General features: G+C 56.0%; 1 protein-coding gene and 1 long non-coding RNA gene across 2 annotated transcripts; one reads left to right on the top strand and one right to left on the bottom strand.

Moving 5' to 3' along the window:
- Positions 1-297: 297 nt before the first annotated feature.
- Positions 298-12066, bottom strand: SPINDOC (spindlin interactor and repressor of chromatin binding). Its single transcript, XM_059145321.1, has 6 exons — positions 11764-12066; positions 8172-8501; positions 7936-8085; positions 7661-7798; positions 7292-7492; positions 298-1082 (listed from the first exon to the last, which is right to left on the bottom strand). Exons 1-6 carry the CDS (start codon positions 11888-11890, stop codon positions 871-873), a joined length of 1158 nt encoding a protein of 385 aa, XP_059001304.1. The 5' UTR covers positions 11891-12066; the 3' UTR covers positions 298-870.
- Positions 12067-12258: 192 nt separating this feature from the next.
- On the top strand, positions 12259-13128 carry LOC131814421 (uncharacterized). Its single transcript, XR_009347299.1, has 2 exons — positions 12259-12413; positions 12603-13128. It is a non-coding gene; the product is annotated as an uncharacterized LOC131814421 (long non-coding RNA).
- Positions 13129-15232: the final 2104 nt, after the last annotated feature.

Genomic DNA, 15232 nt, shown 5'->3' with positions numbered 1-15232 from the left:
AGCGACTAGGGTGGGCATGGCGTCCCCCCACCCCCAACAGTCTCTCTTGCACAGAGACTTACCAAGGGAGTTAGAAGGTCCAAAATGTTAAAGAAGAGCTGTTTGTGACCCCATTTCAAGGCCTCGGGGAAGGGGCGAGGCGTCGCCCTGTGACCGGCACCGACTGGGCGCCGGTCCTCCAGCCAATGGCGCCCTCTCGCCTGGCCCTGGTCTGCTCTCCCTCCCCTCAAGGTCGCTCTGGGAGACCAGATATCCTGCTAGCAAGTTCCTTCCCCAATGATGGCCCAGACGGAACGCTCTTAATAAAAAAAAATAATTTATTGTCAACAAAGGAGATATATACAACAGGAAAATAGGTGAAAAGGAGGGAGTGAGTGAACAAAACCCCCAGGTGGGCTGCTCGGGCCTCCTGGTTTAGAAGCCTGAACAGGTGGGGGAGGAGAGGCATCCCCCGAGGTAGTGGGACTCAGTTCAAACCCCATCGTGACCACCTCTTGTGTAAGGCACTGTGCCAAGGGAGAATGGTGGGGGGTTTAGAGGGGGAAAGGAAGGGGGACAGAGAGGTCAGGGTCAGTGAAAGGGTGGGGGTAGGTGTTCTCCACAGGCCCAATGCCGCACCACACGACAGCCCTGAGGCCGGCCTCGCCCAGATCTCAGGGCCTGGCCTTGCGCCTTGCCAGGGGTAGACACCTTCCAGTGCCCCCAAGTAGCAGTAAATGCTGCCCCCCCCCCACCCCCGTCCTCTCCTCCATCCTGCCTTGGCACCTGGTTTAACTCTCTCCATCAGGTGGCCGAGCCGGGCAGCTCTGAGTGATAAGCCAAAGGGGGACCCTGCCTCCTCCCTCCCTCCCTCCCCGGGAAAGTGAGAGCCTACACACCTCCCCCTGCCCCTGGCTGGGCCCCCACAGTGGTGCTGGAGTCTGACAGAACCGCCGGCCAGTTTGGGGGGTCACCTGCTCCCACACTCTTGGCGCCTTGGGGGTGCTTGGACCAGTCTTGCAGGAGGCTGACTGCCGGGGGCTCCTCCATCCGTACGCGGATAACCTGCAGATCCAGTGTCCCGCGGAGCCCCGGAGGGGGAGCTGGGCAGGGATGGGAGCAGAGAGCAGAAGTCAGGGCCCTCCGGACCCCCACTGCAAGGATGCCCCCCAAAGGCCTCTGCAAATCGCACCTCCACTCCCAGGCCTTCACTTCCACAGTCCGGGGCCCGGTACGAGGGAGGCCCAAGGCAGGAAGCCGCACTCCTGGTTCATCTGAGGACCATGACCAACCAGAAGACGAGGTCACGGGCTCTCAGGTGTTAAGTCAGACGCAGCCCGTGGGCTTCCTTCCCCACGTACTTTGGTGCACGGATGCTCAGTGTGTCTACTCGCCTCGGCTCCTGCCTTCAGCTCACTCTGCTTCATCTAAAACTTCCTGGGCGCCCTAGCCTGAAGGCTTCTGCCCTGTGTGGGCAGAGGGGGTGGGTGTGGGGAACCGCCTAGCCAAGTAAGATGCAGCTGTGCCTGTCATGGGGCTCACGGATAGATCCGGAAGCTAAGGCGAGAGCCCCGCATGGCATGCCCTGGGCTAGCATCCCAGTTCTGCTCTGAGAGCTTCCCTGGGCTCTTCCCTCCCATCAGGACCCACGCCACGGGGATCAGACGTCCACCCCAGCAGTGGGGAGCAGCTGTTCTGAAAAGGCAAAACCAGGCCTTAGAGGAGAGAGCAGACTCTCCATGGCTTTCAAGCAGCCACAAAAAATGTCCCCCGCCACACGGGCACGTGCTGAAGTACTTCACACTGAAAAGCAAAACCGAACATGGTGACTGCAACTGTCGGGATGTCTGTTTCGAGAAGGATCCACTTGTGGCATTTGGCCTACACTGTCTTTAGAGACGCGCTCTAACAGGTGGCTGGGAAACTGGGCACAGCTTTGCTGTACAGTTTGCTGACATTCCAAACTCCATACCAGTGGCCATCGCCAAATTCTGCTCTGGGTAAGTCGGTCTGTGTCTGACAAACTCCAAGCTCTGTGAGGACAGGCCGGATCCCAAGTTCAACAGCAAGTCAGTGGGCGCCCAGCCTGTGCCCAGCACGGCTCTGACCACTGGGGTCCCAGCAGCGCAGGGAGCAGACCACGAGGCCCTCCTGGAACTTCTGATCCCGTGGCGGGAGCCGATATGATCAATGAACGCAATGTGTTCCATTCAGACACATCGGAAAGAAAGGGAAGCAAGAAGAGACACCGGGGAAGGGGACAGGAGAGCGTGGAGGGCCTCGTGGGGCGGGTATGTGAACAAAGATGTACAGAGAGAGTCCGCTATGTGGGTGGCCAGGGAACAGCATTCCAGCCAGAAGGAAGGGTGACCGCGAACGCCCCGGGGGTCGCCTGCCTGACGTTGTAGGAACAGCAGGCTGGCTTGCTTAGGAGAGTCGGGATCCTGCGGTGAGCATCCCTGGTCGCCATGGACTCTGGCTTTTTATCGGGAGTGTGACGCGAACAGCAGGGACAGCATCTAACTTGGTTTGCACCGGGGACCCTGGCTTCCGTAGGAGAGGAGACCAGAGTGGGCAAAGACCAGAAGCTGGCAGGCCAGGGGCAGGCCATTAAGGAACCAGGCAAGAGATGGCTTGGACCAGGGTGGCCGCAGCGGAGGGGGTGACAGGGTGACAGAATCCAGAATTCTGAACCCAGTTCGGAGGTGGGGCTAACACGATTTGCCCAGGGCTTGATGGAAACGGGAAGAGGATGATCCTGAGGGTTTAGCCTGAGCCAAGTGCGGAATGCAAAAGGGGAGGGGAGGCTGGGGAGGACGAGAGAGGCTGGGGGCAGGGGGTGCAGGGGGAGATTCAGTTTGGATAAGGCAGTTCCATAGATCTTCTGGACAACCACAGGCATGTCACCAGGGGAATCTGGGTGGGAAGCTGGAAACACATGAGCTTGGACTGAGTCCCTCCAGGAGTGAGGCAGGCCCTGCCCCAAGGTTGAGGCATCCAGTCCGTCACTTAACCACTCACTCACAGAACACGTAAGCGGCACCTGGACCCCGTGCCAGGCTCTGGGGAGATCACAGGAAATGAAACAGATACATGTCCTGACCTGAAGCTACTTACACTCAAGAAAGAGGAGGAGAGAGAACCGTCAGATCGGACTCGGGGAGCCGCGTGTGAAAGGACAGGCTGGGGAAACAGAACGTCTGGTGAAGCTGGAGGGAGACCCGGCCAGTGGTCCGGGGAGCCCCAAGACCAGAGCAGATCTGGGAAGGAGGGAGGGACGGTATCGTGATTACGGTCGCACTGGGGAAAGGCCGGCACTGAGAAGTGACCGCTGGATTTTCATTTTAGCCAAGTCAGTGGGGACCTTGCCGAAAAAAGCGATTTTAGCAGGAGATGGGAAGATTGGAAGAGGGCGGGAGCGGCTCCGAGAGAGGAGGGCCGGTTAGTGTGGGAAATGCTCCCCAGCCTCGCTGAAAAGGTTTGGGAACAAATGAGACAGTGGCTAGGGAGGGATGAGGGGTCACGAAGGGAGAAATCACAGCTTTGCGTAGGCTGCCGGGTGAGATCTGGAGGGAAACACGGACCCTGGACAAAGAGGAGAGAGGGAGGGACAGAGCGGCCAGCAGGGAGGGGACGGGCTCTAGCCAGGCATTAGGGGCCCCGGGCTTCCCCAGCAGCAGAGAGAAGGCTTGGAGGCTGCAGGGGGCTGGGTACAGGTGGAAACACAGGCTGCCACTTACTAGGTGAGGGGCCCTGAGACAGGTGCCGTATCTCTTCGAGGCTATGTCCTCTTCTCCAAAATGGAACTCCTAACACGGCGTAACATGATTGTGGGGATTTAAGGAGACGGGTGACATGCTAAGATGTTAACAGAGTTCAGCATGTGCTAAGAGTTCACGGACTTGGGGACTGCTCAAAGCAACGGAATTACGTACCAGTTCTTTCTGGCAGCATGGACGGCAGAGCCGAGAGTGGTGGGGAGGGGAGCATCAGGACAGTGAGGCGACCGTGATGTGGGGTGCCCTTCCAGAAAGCAGGCACCATCTGAGCCCCACGGCCGTGAAAGAGCAGACCAGGAGGACTTATCAGTCCGGGGACAAGCTGAGCCCCCTCAGCACTCCAAACCCAGGGCTGGCCCCCTCCATCCTGGAGACCCAAGCCCCTCTGCTTCTCCGGCTCCTGTCCCCCTCCCCCCACACTTGTGCGTGAATGTGTACAAGCACAAACCTTCTCCAGAGGATGGGCCCGGGTGCTTTTCTCTTGTTAAGTCTTGTTTCTGATCAGCAACTCTGAAAATGTCACTGCCACATGACAAGCGAGGGTAGCCGCTATCCACCCTTCTTTCAGTAAATCTTTACGGAGGGCTTTCTTTGTGCCAGGCCCCATACCGGGTGCTGAGGACCCAACAGTCAACAAGACAAAGACCCTGTCCCTTGTGAAGCTCACCCACGCTCACCCTCATGAGCACAGGCATGCACGCACACGCACACCTTTTCCCTTGGTCCAGCCTGGAAGCATACTGAGCCTGGTCGAGGCATCCTAAGAGCCAGCTCTCTAGGTCTTACACAGACACTAGCAAGACCAAGAGGCTCTTTTTCTCACCATTTGTGGGTGGGGTCCTCAAGCCTCGTCCTTCTCTCCTGGCTTGGACGCCTCCCCACCCTCACCCTGCAAGGCCCATGGAAAGTTCCAGAAAGTCTTCTCTGCTTCACATTCCTTTCCATCAGCTCAGCTGACCACACCACAGTGACCTTTCCCAACTTCTAAATCCTGGACTTTCAAGCTTTTTTAAAGTGACAGAATCTTTACTCAAAATCTTCCAAGAACTTCAATCCATAAAGCAACTCAACGTGAAGACATTCTGGTTGAAGCCTCACATGGTTTCGGGAAATCTGTCCAAGCTCTGCAATCCTGAAACAGTCTGCGACCACCGCTCTGGGCCCTTTGCTCTGCACAGAACTATGGTGGCTGCGTCCCTGCCTCTGACCTGTACCCCCAAAGAGACAGTCAGTTTCTTGGGGACAAAGACACTCTGTCCTCACTCGTGTCATCTTCCAGAGTGCTTGCCTCAGGAATGAGCTGCTGTGGGTTCCCTACATGCTGCCACCCGCCAAGAAAGACCCTCTCAGGTCAATCAGATGGGAGAACCTGACGACTTCAGACTCTGCCCACACACCCCAAAGGAACTTGTGACCTTGGGGACTCCCTTCTCAGCTACTCACCACTCCAGGGAGATGGAATTTGGGCACAGGGTAGCCCGGGACTCAAAATGAAAGCTCCCTTTTGAGAATGAAATCAGAAGACCCATTAAACAGTGGGCGCGGCCAGCCATTTAGAGCAGGGATCCACCGCAGAGGACGAGGAGGCTCGGGGAGCGCTCAAGTCCCAGCAGAGCGCAGTCTCGGGGAGGCAGGACTGGAATGTGGCTCAAGCTGAAACTTGAGACAGTTAAAACCGTGACCTATGTGAACGCCTGATGCCTGCCTCAAGACGAGGAAAAGCGGAGCCTGGTTTGGTAAAATATAATTGAGCGAGGGGTGCCTGGTGGCTCGGTCATTGAGCGTCTGCCTTCGGCTTGGGTCGTGATCCCGGCCGGGGTCCTGGGATCGAGCCCTGAGTTGGGCTCCCTGCTCGGTGGGGAAGTCTGCTTCTCTTTCTCCCACTCCCCCCGCTGATGTTCCCTGCCTCACTGTCTCTCTCTGTCAAATAAATCTTAAAAAAAAATACATTAAGCAAAAGTGCGTGTGCATAACACGCCCACCCTGAGCTTTGCAGAAGGTCTCGAGGATACAAACCGGACTGTTAACAGCTCCCTGCTGGGGAGTGGGGAGGGGAGGGCAGGGCGAGATGCACATCTGCTTTTCTCTTTGTGCAAAAAGCCCACCTCCTCTCTGAGAGCGCCGCTCTGGGGAGCCACAGTCTTCTCCCGCGCTACCTTCCCTGGGCTCTAACTCCGGATGCACATTTCAGGCAGGCCGGGACAAGGTGCTGTGGGTCACTCGGTCACTCCTTCAAGGGCCATTTCCCGAGCCCGAGATGCCTGTCCTGGACAGCTGAAGAAACCAGGCTCAGCCTCTGCCCTCCCAGAAAGCATTCTGGTCTAAACTGAATTCTGCCACGGCTTCACTCTGGGACTTTTGCCTAAAAATGTCCACAGCCTCAGCCCCAGGATCTGTGACTGTGGCTTGTCACACGGCAAGAAAGAATTAAGGCTACACGTGGAATTAATGTTGAGGATTAGTCAGCCGACTTTAAACTGAATAGATGGTTCTGGATGATCTGGGTGGGCTTCATGTACTCCCAGTCCCAGTGGGGAAGAGGGAGGCAGAAGAGTCAGGCCGAAGCTCAGAAGAACTCTCCTGGCCCTGGAACCTCTACGGGCTTTGAAGACGGAAGGAGACCGAAAGCCAAGGACTGCACACAGCTTCTAAAAAGCTGGCAGGACAGGCACCTGGATGGCTCAGTTAGTTAACCCTCTGCTTCCGGCTCAGGTCATGATCCTAGGGTCCTGGGATCGAGTCCCACATCGGGCTCCCCGCTCAGCGGGAAGCCTGCTTCTCCCTTTCCCTCTGCCTGATGCTTCCCCCTGCTTCTGCTCTCTCTGTCTCTGTCAAACAAATAAGTAAAGTCTTTGCCCCTGGAGCCTCCAGAAAGGAACACAACCCTGCTGACACCCGGATCTTAACTTAGTGAGGCCCATTCCTGACCTCTAGAACTGAAAAGGAATAAAGCACGTTCTCATAAACCACGAACAGGTTGTTATAGCAACCACAGGAAACGAATACGAGGACCAAGGGAAGGAGGAACCAGCTCTGAGACTCAGCCTTCCCACTTCCATCTCCCCTGCAGAAAACAGACTTTCCTAAGGGCCTGATGAACCACGTATAGAAGTTTCTGGAAATCGGTTACACATGATACAAACACAAGCACTTACTGCTATCATTAGACAAGTCACTGGACTGCTCTGTGCGCAGAGGTGCGTGTTGAGTTCCCCATGGGTCCATTCAGGCCCTTGCTCCAACAGGGTGAGCGGAGCACCACAGACCCCAGGGGGGGAGCAGCCTTAAGTGTGGAGCTGGGTGTCTGGCCTGGGGGAGCACTGGCCTTGCCCAACCTGACGGATCACTTCCAGGACACTTCCAAGGAGCTAGTTCAGATTTCTGGCCAGTCCCTGTCATTCCAGTCTCTCAGGAGACCCGAGTGCTGACCACCTCTACACCCAAGGCCCTGGTACAGAGGGGCCTCGAGGAGGCCCGAGCCCCAGGACGCAGCCTGCCTGTCCCTCCCTTGTCATCCCCTCTCGGGAGCTCACCTGGAGAGGGGCTTTCCGGCTGGGGAAGGCCTCCTTCTGCAGCTCTCCCCTCTTTGGGGGAGTCCTTGCTGTCTGAGGCCCTGAGCTGGGTGTGGGAGAAGAGCTGGAGGACGAAGCCCGGGGGGAAGCTGCCGTCGGTGAAGTGTCGGACCTCAGCGGGGGCCGCGAAAGTCTCTGTGGGTGAGTCGGGGGACGGGGGGTCTGGAAGGAGAGATAGGAAGGAAATGGGAGTCCGGGAGGTGGAGCCATCTATCCTCACTGAAGCCAGAATCCAAAGGCCTAGACCATCTCCCTCCCCTGCTTGGCTTTTCCTCTTGGAGCACTGCGGCCAGAGCCCATGTCCACACCTGCACGGGGCCTTCCTCTCACCTGGGTCGGGGTCTGGGTCCAGGTCCAAGTTTTTGGTCATGGGTCGGCCTCTTTTCTTTCTGACCGGCTCTTCCCCAGGGGGCTCCTTCCATCTCTGACCACGGGGCTTCCTATTTCCTGGCTCTGAGACAGGGGCAGCTGCAGAACGAGAAGACCCCAGACCTTTTAAAGGGTCCACACCTGAGTCCCGCAGCCCCTCTCCGCAGAGAACGCAGGGTGCAGGGTGCGTGTTCCCCTCTCCCCGGCTCAGCCTCAAGGGCTTCCCCGAGACTGACCAGGAAGCTCGAGGGGGCGAAGGCCCCTGGGCCGGCTCCTTTTTGGGAGACACTGGTTTTCCTCGGAGTCCAGAAGAACGACGATCTCTGCCGGCATCCTGGCAGGGTCTGGCTCGGAGTCCGGGTCAACTTCAACATCCTGGCCTGAGTCTGGAGAGGGTGCACGCCCAGTAAGCTCCAAATGTTCTGTGGGGCCACCCCCACCCCCACCCCGCCAACCCCACCGTTCCAACTACCCGAGGTTGGTGAAGAAGGCTGCTCGGCTCTGACGTCCTGCAAAAGGGCCACTCCCTCACTCCAGGCCTCCAGGATGTTGCTTTTCTCTGAAGGGCTCAAGTCCAGGGTGTGAGGGTGCTGTTCCAGGATGTGTGTGCGCGCCGTGTCCGCCGAGGGGGCCCGGATCTCCGCCCCACACACCATGCACAGTGCCCGCCCGCTGCCTCCTGGGCTGTTTCCCACCAGGAACTCCTGCTCCCAAGACACCTGCTGCTTGGGCTCCTCACAGCCTTCGCCACCTGCCTCCAGCAGGCTGGGCCTGGGCGGGGGCGTCTTCTCCTGCGGGGCCACTGCAGAGGGAGACGTGCAGGAGGCGTTAGCAGGAAAGGTGCCCGTGGCCTAGAAGACTTACAACATGGTTCCCCAAACTTGGTGGAGTCTGGGGGGCAGGGGGAGGAACATTCCCACCCAAAGTCTTTCTCTCCCTTCCCCTGCCGCCCATGAGACTGACCTTAACCTTATTAAAGACCATAACCTTATTAAACCTTCCCTGGGTGCCACGGCATCCGCTAGCTCCCTGCCTCTCTGCTCTCCATCTGGGCTCCAACCACAGTTCCCCGGGCTTTTCCAACAGGCTGTTCTTGCAGGTCTTCAGCCTTGACACGTCTGTCCAGACCACCCTGATGAGTCCGACAATTTCCTTTACTCCTGGGAAGCTTTCCTGACCTCCCCGCCCTGGTGGGGGATTAGATCTACATCTGACATCCAGGCCACACTGTGTCCTTTCTTGAGAACAAGAATGGTCCATCTGATCTATTGTCCCTACAGGGCCTGGCATGCAGGAGATGCTCGTGGGCCTTCTGTCCTCGAATGACGGGGCATGCCAGCTTCTCCACTGGGCGAGGCCCTTTCAACAGGCCACCACACCCCGTCAGAATCCCTTTCCCATCTCCCAGAGCATGTGCAGGTGTAATCTTGCGCCCAAGGGTCTGCCTGGCACCTGCTTTGTGCGCATGGACCACAAGCTCGACAAAGGCGGCAGGCTGAGACCCATGTCAGCCTGTCTCTGCGATTTCTCATGGCCACACCTCTTTCTCACCTCAGAAGACGGGATGAAATAAAATATGGGCCGTCCTAACGCCAAGGGACTGTACAGGGAGGTGGCTTTTGAAGTGGGTCTGCGAACTGGCCAGGATTCAGAAGATCCAAGTCCAAGGCTGGACTGTACCTATCTCCCACGTGACCGGGAACCTTGACCTCTTGGTTGCCATTGGGCTCTCTTTCCCACCATTCCTCCAAAACAGCTCTTGCCAAAGTCACCAATGCTAAACCCGGCCGTTAGTTCGTTAGTTCTTAAACTTCATCATTTGACTCATCACTTCTTCCAGCTTGATTTTTGTTGCTCAGCTTCCGGGCACCACCTCCTGTTGGTTCATCTCTTACTTCCCTGGGGCTCTCTTGGGGTCACACGTGCTGGCTCCTCTCCTCCTTCTCACGGCTCTCTCACTTCTTTCAGGGCATAGCTGAAGAACCATCCTCTCGACACGGCCTTCTCGGCCCCCATGCAGAAAGCTGGGCACCCCATTACCCAACCCCCCACCATGTCCTCCCTAGCCCACACCGCCACCGGGTCTAACATGGTGTTACTCGCGCACAGTGTCTCCCCGCTGCAGGACTTTTGATTGTCAACACTTGGACCCCCAGACTCCAGAACAGTGCCTAGCAGGTGGTGGCATGCGGACAATCTCTGACGAGGGACTGACTGACTTCATCTCCAACCTATCGTCGCCAGAGAGAGCTCTGCATCTCCTGTCTCGGACCCCTTCTGTCTACCTCCCTGCTCTGACAGTCTCTTCCCACTGCCTGCCGGCTGATGACTTCCTTATTTGTACCTCCGGCCAGACTCGAGGCATCTAAATGCACGTGTCTGATGCCGGTCTGGCCATACCACTTGAATGTGTCCCAGGCCTACATCTTAGCCTTCCTGTCTTTGCACATGGGAGGCCCGTCCTTCTCGGTGCTCAGGCCAAAGACTTTGAATTCGTCCTTTCTCCTCCTAACCCAAATCTTTCAAAAAGCTTCTGCTTTAAGACATGTGCACTGGCTATCCTCTCTGCCTAAAGTGCTTTTTCCTCCCTCCCACTGTCCACAAGGTTCATTCCCTCATGTCCTTTGGGACTGCGCTCAAGATTCACATTAGAGAAGCCTTTCCCGACTGCGTGATATTCCAAATAAAACACCCCCATTCTCTTTTCTCCTCCCTTTGTTCTGGTGTTCTCTGAACCACTTATGAGTCCCTGACACCCTATGCATTTAATTATGTTGGTCTTGGGTCATTGATTTATATATTCCAGAAGGGGTGTTTCTTTCTGTCATCTTTGCTCCTAGTCATTAGCGTGCCCAGTCTTAAACTGCCTGGCTTACAGCAGGTGCCTAATAAAGACCTACTGAATGAATTAACTTCTCTGGACTTCTATTTCCTCATCCCTGACAGTGGGGAACAGGGCCTCTCTTGCAGGGTTATTGAGAGGATGAACTGAGACAGCTTGGCCTCCAGCCCTCAGTAAATACTAGCACAGGCAGGGAAAGAACCTATGGTGGATGGCAAGCTCTGAGATAAAGGGTAGCTGCCTTTATTTCCCTGACTTGTTTTATAACCCTCCAGAATCCAAAAAAGGACGAGAGAGGTGGTGGGGGGAAACAGCGTGTGATGCTGAGGTTAAATAAATGGCCTTGCTCTCAACCTCTTTGGTGAACAATCCCCCCTAAGGGAAGAGGTATTGGAGAATAAAAACGATATTTGCATTTCCATGAACATTTTTTTGGCATTTTCATGAGTATTAAGTTTCCAACTAAGATGGCCCTTTGTTTTCTAATGGTCTGCAAGATCCTGCGGACTACAGAAATTGGTAAAGGGGGAGGGGAAATCAACGGCTCCCAGGTTGTTCCTCGAATCCCTTGCCAAGGCCAATCTCCTTCCTGCGTGGCAGAGGGTACCCCTAGCAAGCGCTTCTCTTCCGAATCTGAGTGTGCTCTGTGCCATCCCATTCACCCCTGAAGCGCTTGAATCTGACACCTGTGGCTTACGCAAGTGGAAGGCCCGGGATGCAAGGGGAGTTGGGGGACAGGAAAGCTTTCTGCGTAGAGGGCCCTGAAAATCCTCCCCTTGGCGGGCGGCATCCTCGGATCTCTCCGGACACCAGGCTGCGCGCCCGGCCTCGGCCCTGAAGGCCTTGCTGCCCCTCGGCCTAAAACACAGCCTGGCCCCTGCGCCGGCCTCTGGCTCCGCGGGGCGGGAGACCGCGGCCGCCGGTGCGGGGCCCGGGAGTGGGGGCGCTCGGGCACCGGAAGATCCGGAGCGCGCGGGGTGTGGATCGAAGGCTCCAGACCCCGGACGGGGGCGGGAGAGAGGGAATTCGGGGAGGCCCCAGATTCCAAACCCTGGAGGGGGCGGAGCGAGAGCGCGCCCGGGCCCCAGGCCGGAGGGGGAGGGGGCGCCCGGGTCCCAGACCGTGGGGGGGGAGGGGGCGCTGGAGCCCCCAGACTGCGGAGTGGGAGGGGGCGCCCGGGCCCGGACCGTGACGCGGAAGTGGGGTCCCCTTCCATCCTCACCTCTGAGCATCGGCTCAGGCCGCGGAATTACGGCCACCACCATGGCCTCCTCCTCGTCCTCCCCTTCCTCGCATTTGAGCGTCACCTCGAAGCAGTCGAGCGCGGCCCCCTCGGCCTTCAGGGCCATGGTGCGGCCGGTGTGTGTGTGCGCGGGGGAGATCGCGGTGACCGGACGCCGGAGGCCGGGCGCGCAGCCAGGGGCCGCCTCCCGCCCCGCGCCGCCCCCTCCCCGCCCCCTCCCCGCCGCCCGCCGCTCGCCGCTCACTGCCCGGCCTGCGACGGGCGCGTCCGGGCCTCCCCGAGACCGAGCGCGTCGGGACCCCGGGCGGGGAGGGCTCAATCCGGGGCCCCAGGCCCCCGCCGCTCCCTTTTATGGAGGCTCATTGTCGGCGCCCTCCCGGACGGCCCGCCGCGGGCCCGCCCCCGACCCCGCGCGGCCAATCGCGCGTGGCCCCGCCCCGGGCACGCGGCTCCGTTAGCCGCCCGGGGACCCGCAGGGCGGCGGGGAGGGCCACGCGCTCCCCGGCGGCCTGCGGCGCGGAGGCGGGCATTGCCGGCGGGCGGAGAAGCCCCCGGACCCCGCGGGCTGGGGGGCGTCGTCCCTCGGGCTGCGGATCGCGCCCGTTGGCGGGCGTCGAGAGCGCTGCCAGGTGCCGTGGGGTTTTGTTGGGGGTCGCCTTTGCGTTTCCCGAACGAGCCTTCAGCCGCCAGAAGATGCCCCGGGCGGGAAAAGATCCGGCGGAGCGGCGAGAAGGGCCTTGGCGTGGGAAGGGGGGATAGGAAATTCCTTCTGATTTTTGCCAGCTCTGTGACCTTGGGCACGTTATCTGTTTTCTTAGACGACCTCATCCTTTCTCGGAAGACATTGTGGAGGCTTCTGGACAAGGGGATGCGGAAGGTGGAAGAGCCAAGTGGAGTGTGGGCACACGCAAACCACCCCCGATGGCTTTGATTTCCATTTATTAAAACGTGAGTCTAGAGACTGTGCACCTCCCCAGGGGCACACAAATTCTTGAGAGCCCCAAGACCGGAGTCCAGTTGCCATGACACTGCTTCGCCGCCATCCTACTCAGGTTGAGCTTTTACCTCCGTGACACAGAATGGGCATACCCCCTCTGCTCCAGAAGCTCTCCTGAGATGTCGGTTGAGAAAATGTCTGACACTGGAAATCCATCTTAAAATGCCACCATATCAGACCAGACACAGGAATAATTCAGAATAATGTATGTAGTGGGTTGGGGGCTGGAGAGCCAATAGGAGCTAGGGTATCTGCATTACCGTGGGTCTTTAAGTGAATAATTTTGTTACTTTCAAGTGTACCCCGTACTTTAAAGGTTTTACAAATAAAGGTATTATCAAGCCGTTTTCAGTCATTTCTATCTCTCGATCACCTGGTAAGCTGTGCAGGGATCCCTTCCTTGAACTTACGCTCTCCTCTCTACTGCCTTGCATGGGTCCAGATCCTCAGGCTCCCAGGACTGGGGCCATCAGGTATGGGTTTGGCCCATGGGAGGCAGTGGCAGTAGACTGGAAGATAGCAGGAAAGATAAAGCCAGTGTGTTTCTTCTCTTTCTCTTGTTTGCTCAGGCTTGGGCAGGTCTCTAGTCATAAATAAAACTCCTCTGTGGTCCCAACGTCTGGGGGATGAGTGAGTCCCAACTCACTTCCAGGTTATGTTAATTCCCTCTCCTCCATTTGTCCCTCCAGTTTAGGAGTGGTGGGGAGTGCCCTGTGTTTGCTAATCTCTGTGTTGCCTCTCTGTCCCCTGTTGGGACTACTCAGCCCTTCCAGCACTGTTGTCACCAGCGTCAGGAACACCCTGCTTTAAATTCTTTGTTTTACATACCTGGAGTGGTTCCTCTTACCCTCTTGGACTCTGAGTGATACACCCAATATTATACCAGGCAGTTTGTCCTCACAAGTCTTATGTGGTAGACTGTATTGTTCCCATTTTCCAGAACATGAAGTTGAGGCTTAAAGGGGTAAATTACTTGCCCAAGGTAATACACCAAGAATCCTATTTCATCAAATCTAAGATGAGCGTTTTTCCTACATTTTAACATCTTTGGAATGGGGATGCTTTCTATAATGGACATTACGATGAAGTTTTAGGAATACCAAGAACATTTAAGATTAACCCTCTGATATTCAGACCATAATGTTACCAGCAGAAATAAAATAAATCACGTTCAGAATGAGACATCGGTGAGACCCCTTGACGACCACAAAGTTGACTCTGAGTGGTTGCTGCTTCCTTACCGTAGGTAACTCCAGCCCTGTTTGCGTCCCCCTGCCTCCTAGATGAACTAGTTAGGACTATATATAACCCAGTCTTTAAGTTGCCCCTGCTTTTTGACAGCTTTCAATCCAGAAATGGTCCCACACTTCTCTAATCCCTCTACAGAACCGCGGAATGCAAACCCATATTTAAAGACTCATATGAGGGTTTCCCTAGGGTACATTCTCCTTTACAGAAGCAAATTAAATAAACCTAACTTTTTTTTGACAACAGCTGTGTCCCTGGTGGTCTTTGGTCAGAGGGCTTTGACAACCTTAGCCAATTTATTTTGCATTCATTTTTATGTATATGAAGAGTGATATATAGGAATAGACATTTTTCCAAAGAAGACATCCAGATGGCCAAAAGACACGTGAAGGTGCTCAACATCCCTCATCTTCAGGGAAATACAAATCAAAACCATGATGAGATAGCACTTCATACCTGTCAGAATGGCTAAAATTAACAACACAGGAAACAACAGATGTTGGCGAGGATGCAGAGAAAGGGGAAACCTCTTGCACTGTTGGTGGGAATGCAAAATGGTGCAGCCACTCTGGAAAACAGAAGGTTCCTCAAAAAATTAAAAATAGAACTACCGTGGGACCCAGCAATTGCAATTCTAGGTATTTGCCAAAGGGTATAAAAATTCAGATTCAATGGGGCACATGCACTCCAATGTTTATAACAACATTGTCAACAGTAGTCAAATTACGTAGAGTCCAAATGTCCATTGACCGATGAATGGATAAAGAAAATCTGCAGGGCACCTGGGTGGCTCAGTGGGTTAAAGCCTCTGCCTTCGGCTCAGGTCATGATCCCAGAGTCCTGGGATCAAACCCCACATCAGGCTCTCTGCTCAGCAGGAAGCCTGCCTTCTCTCTCTCTGCTAACCTCTCCGCCTACTTGTGATCTCTGTCAAATAAATAAATAAATAAAATCTTTTAAAAAAAAGATCTGGGGTGTGTGTGTGTGTGTGCGCACGTGTGTACAAATATACATAGTGGAATACTACTCAGCCATCAAAAAGAATGAAACCTTGCCATTTGCAGCAATGTGGATGGAGCTAGAATGTATTATGCTAAGGGAAATAAGTCAGTCAAAGAAAGACAAATACCGTATGATTTTACTCATGTGTGGAATTTAAGGAACAAAACAGATGAACATGGAGGATGGGGGAAAAAAAGAGGT

The sequence above is a fragment of the Mustela lutreola genome, chromosome 1, assembly GCF_030435805.1.
Source record: "Mustela lutreola isolate mMusLut2 chromosome 1, mMusLut2.pri, whole genome shotgun sequence".
NCBI lineage: Eukaryota > Metazoa > Chordata > Mammalia > Carnivora > Mustelidae > Mustela > Mustela lutreola.
Note: the sequence above shows the minus strand (reverse complement) of the source record. Positions and strands in the feature narration are given on the sequence as shown.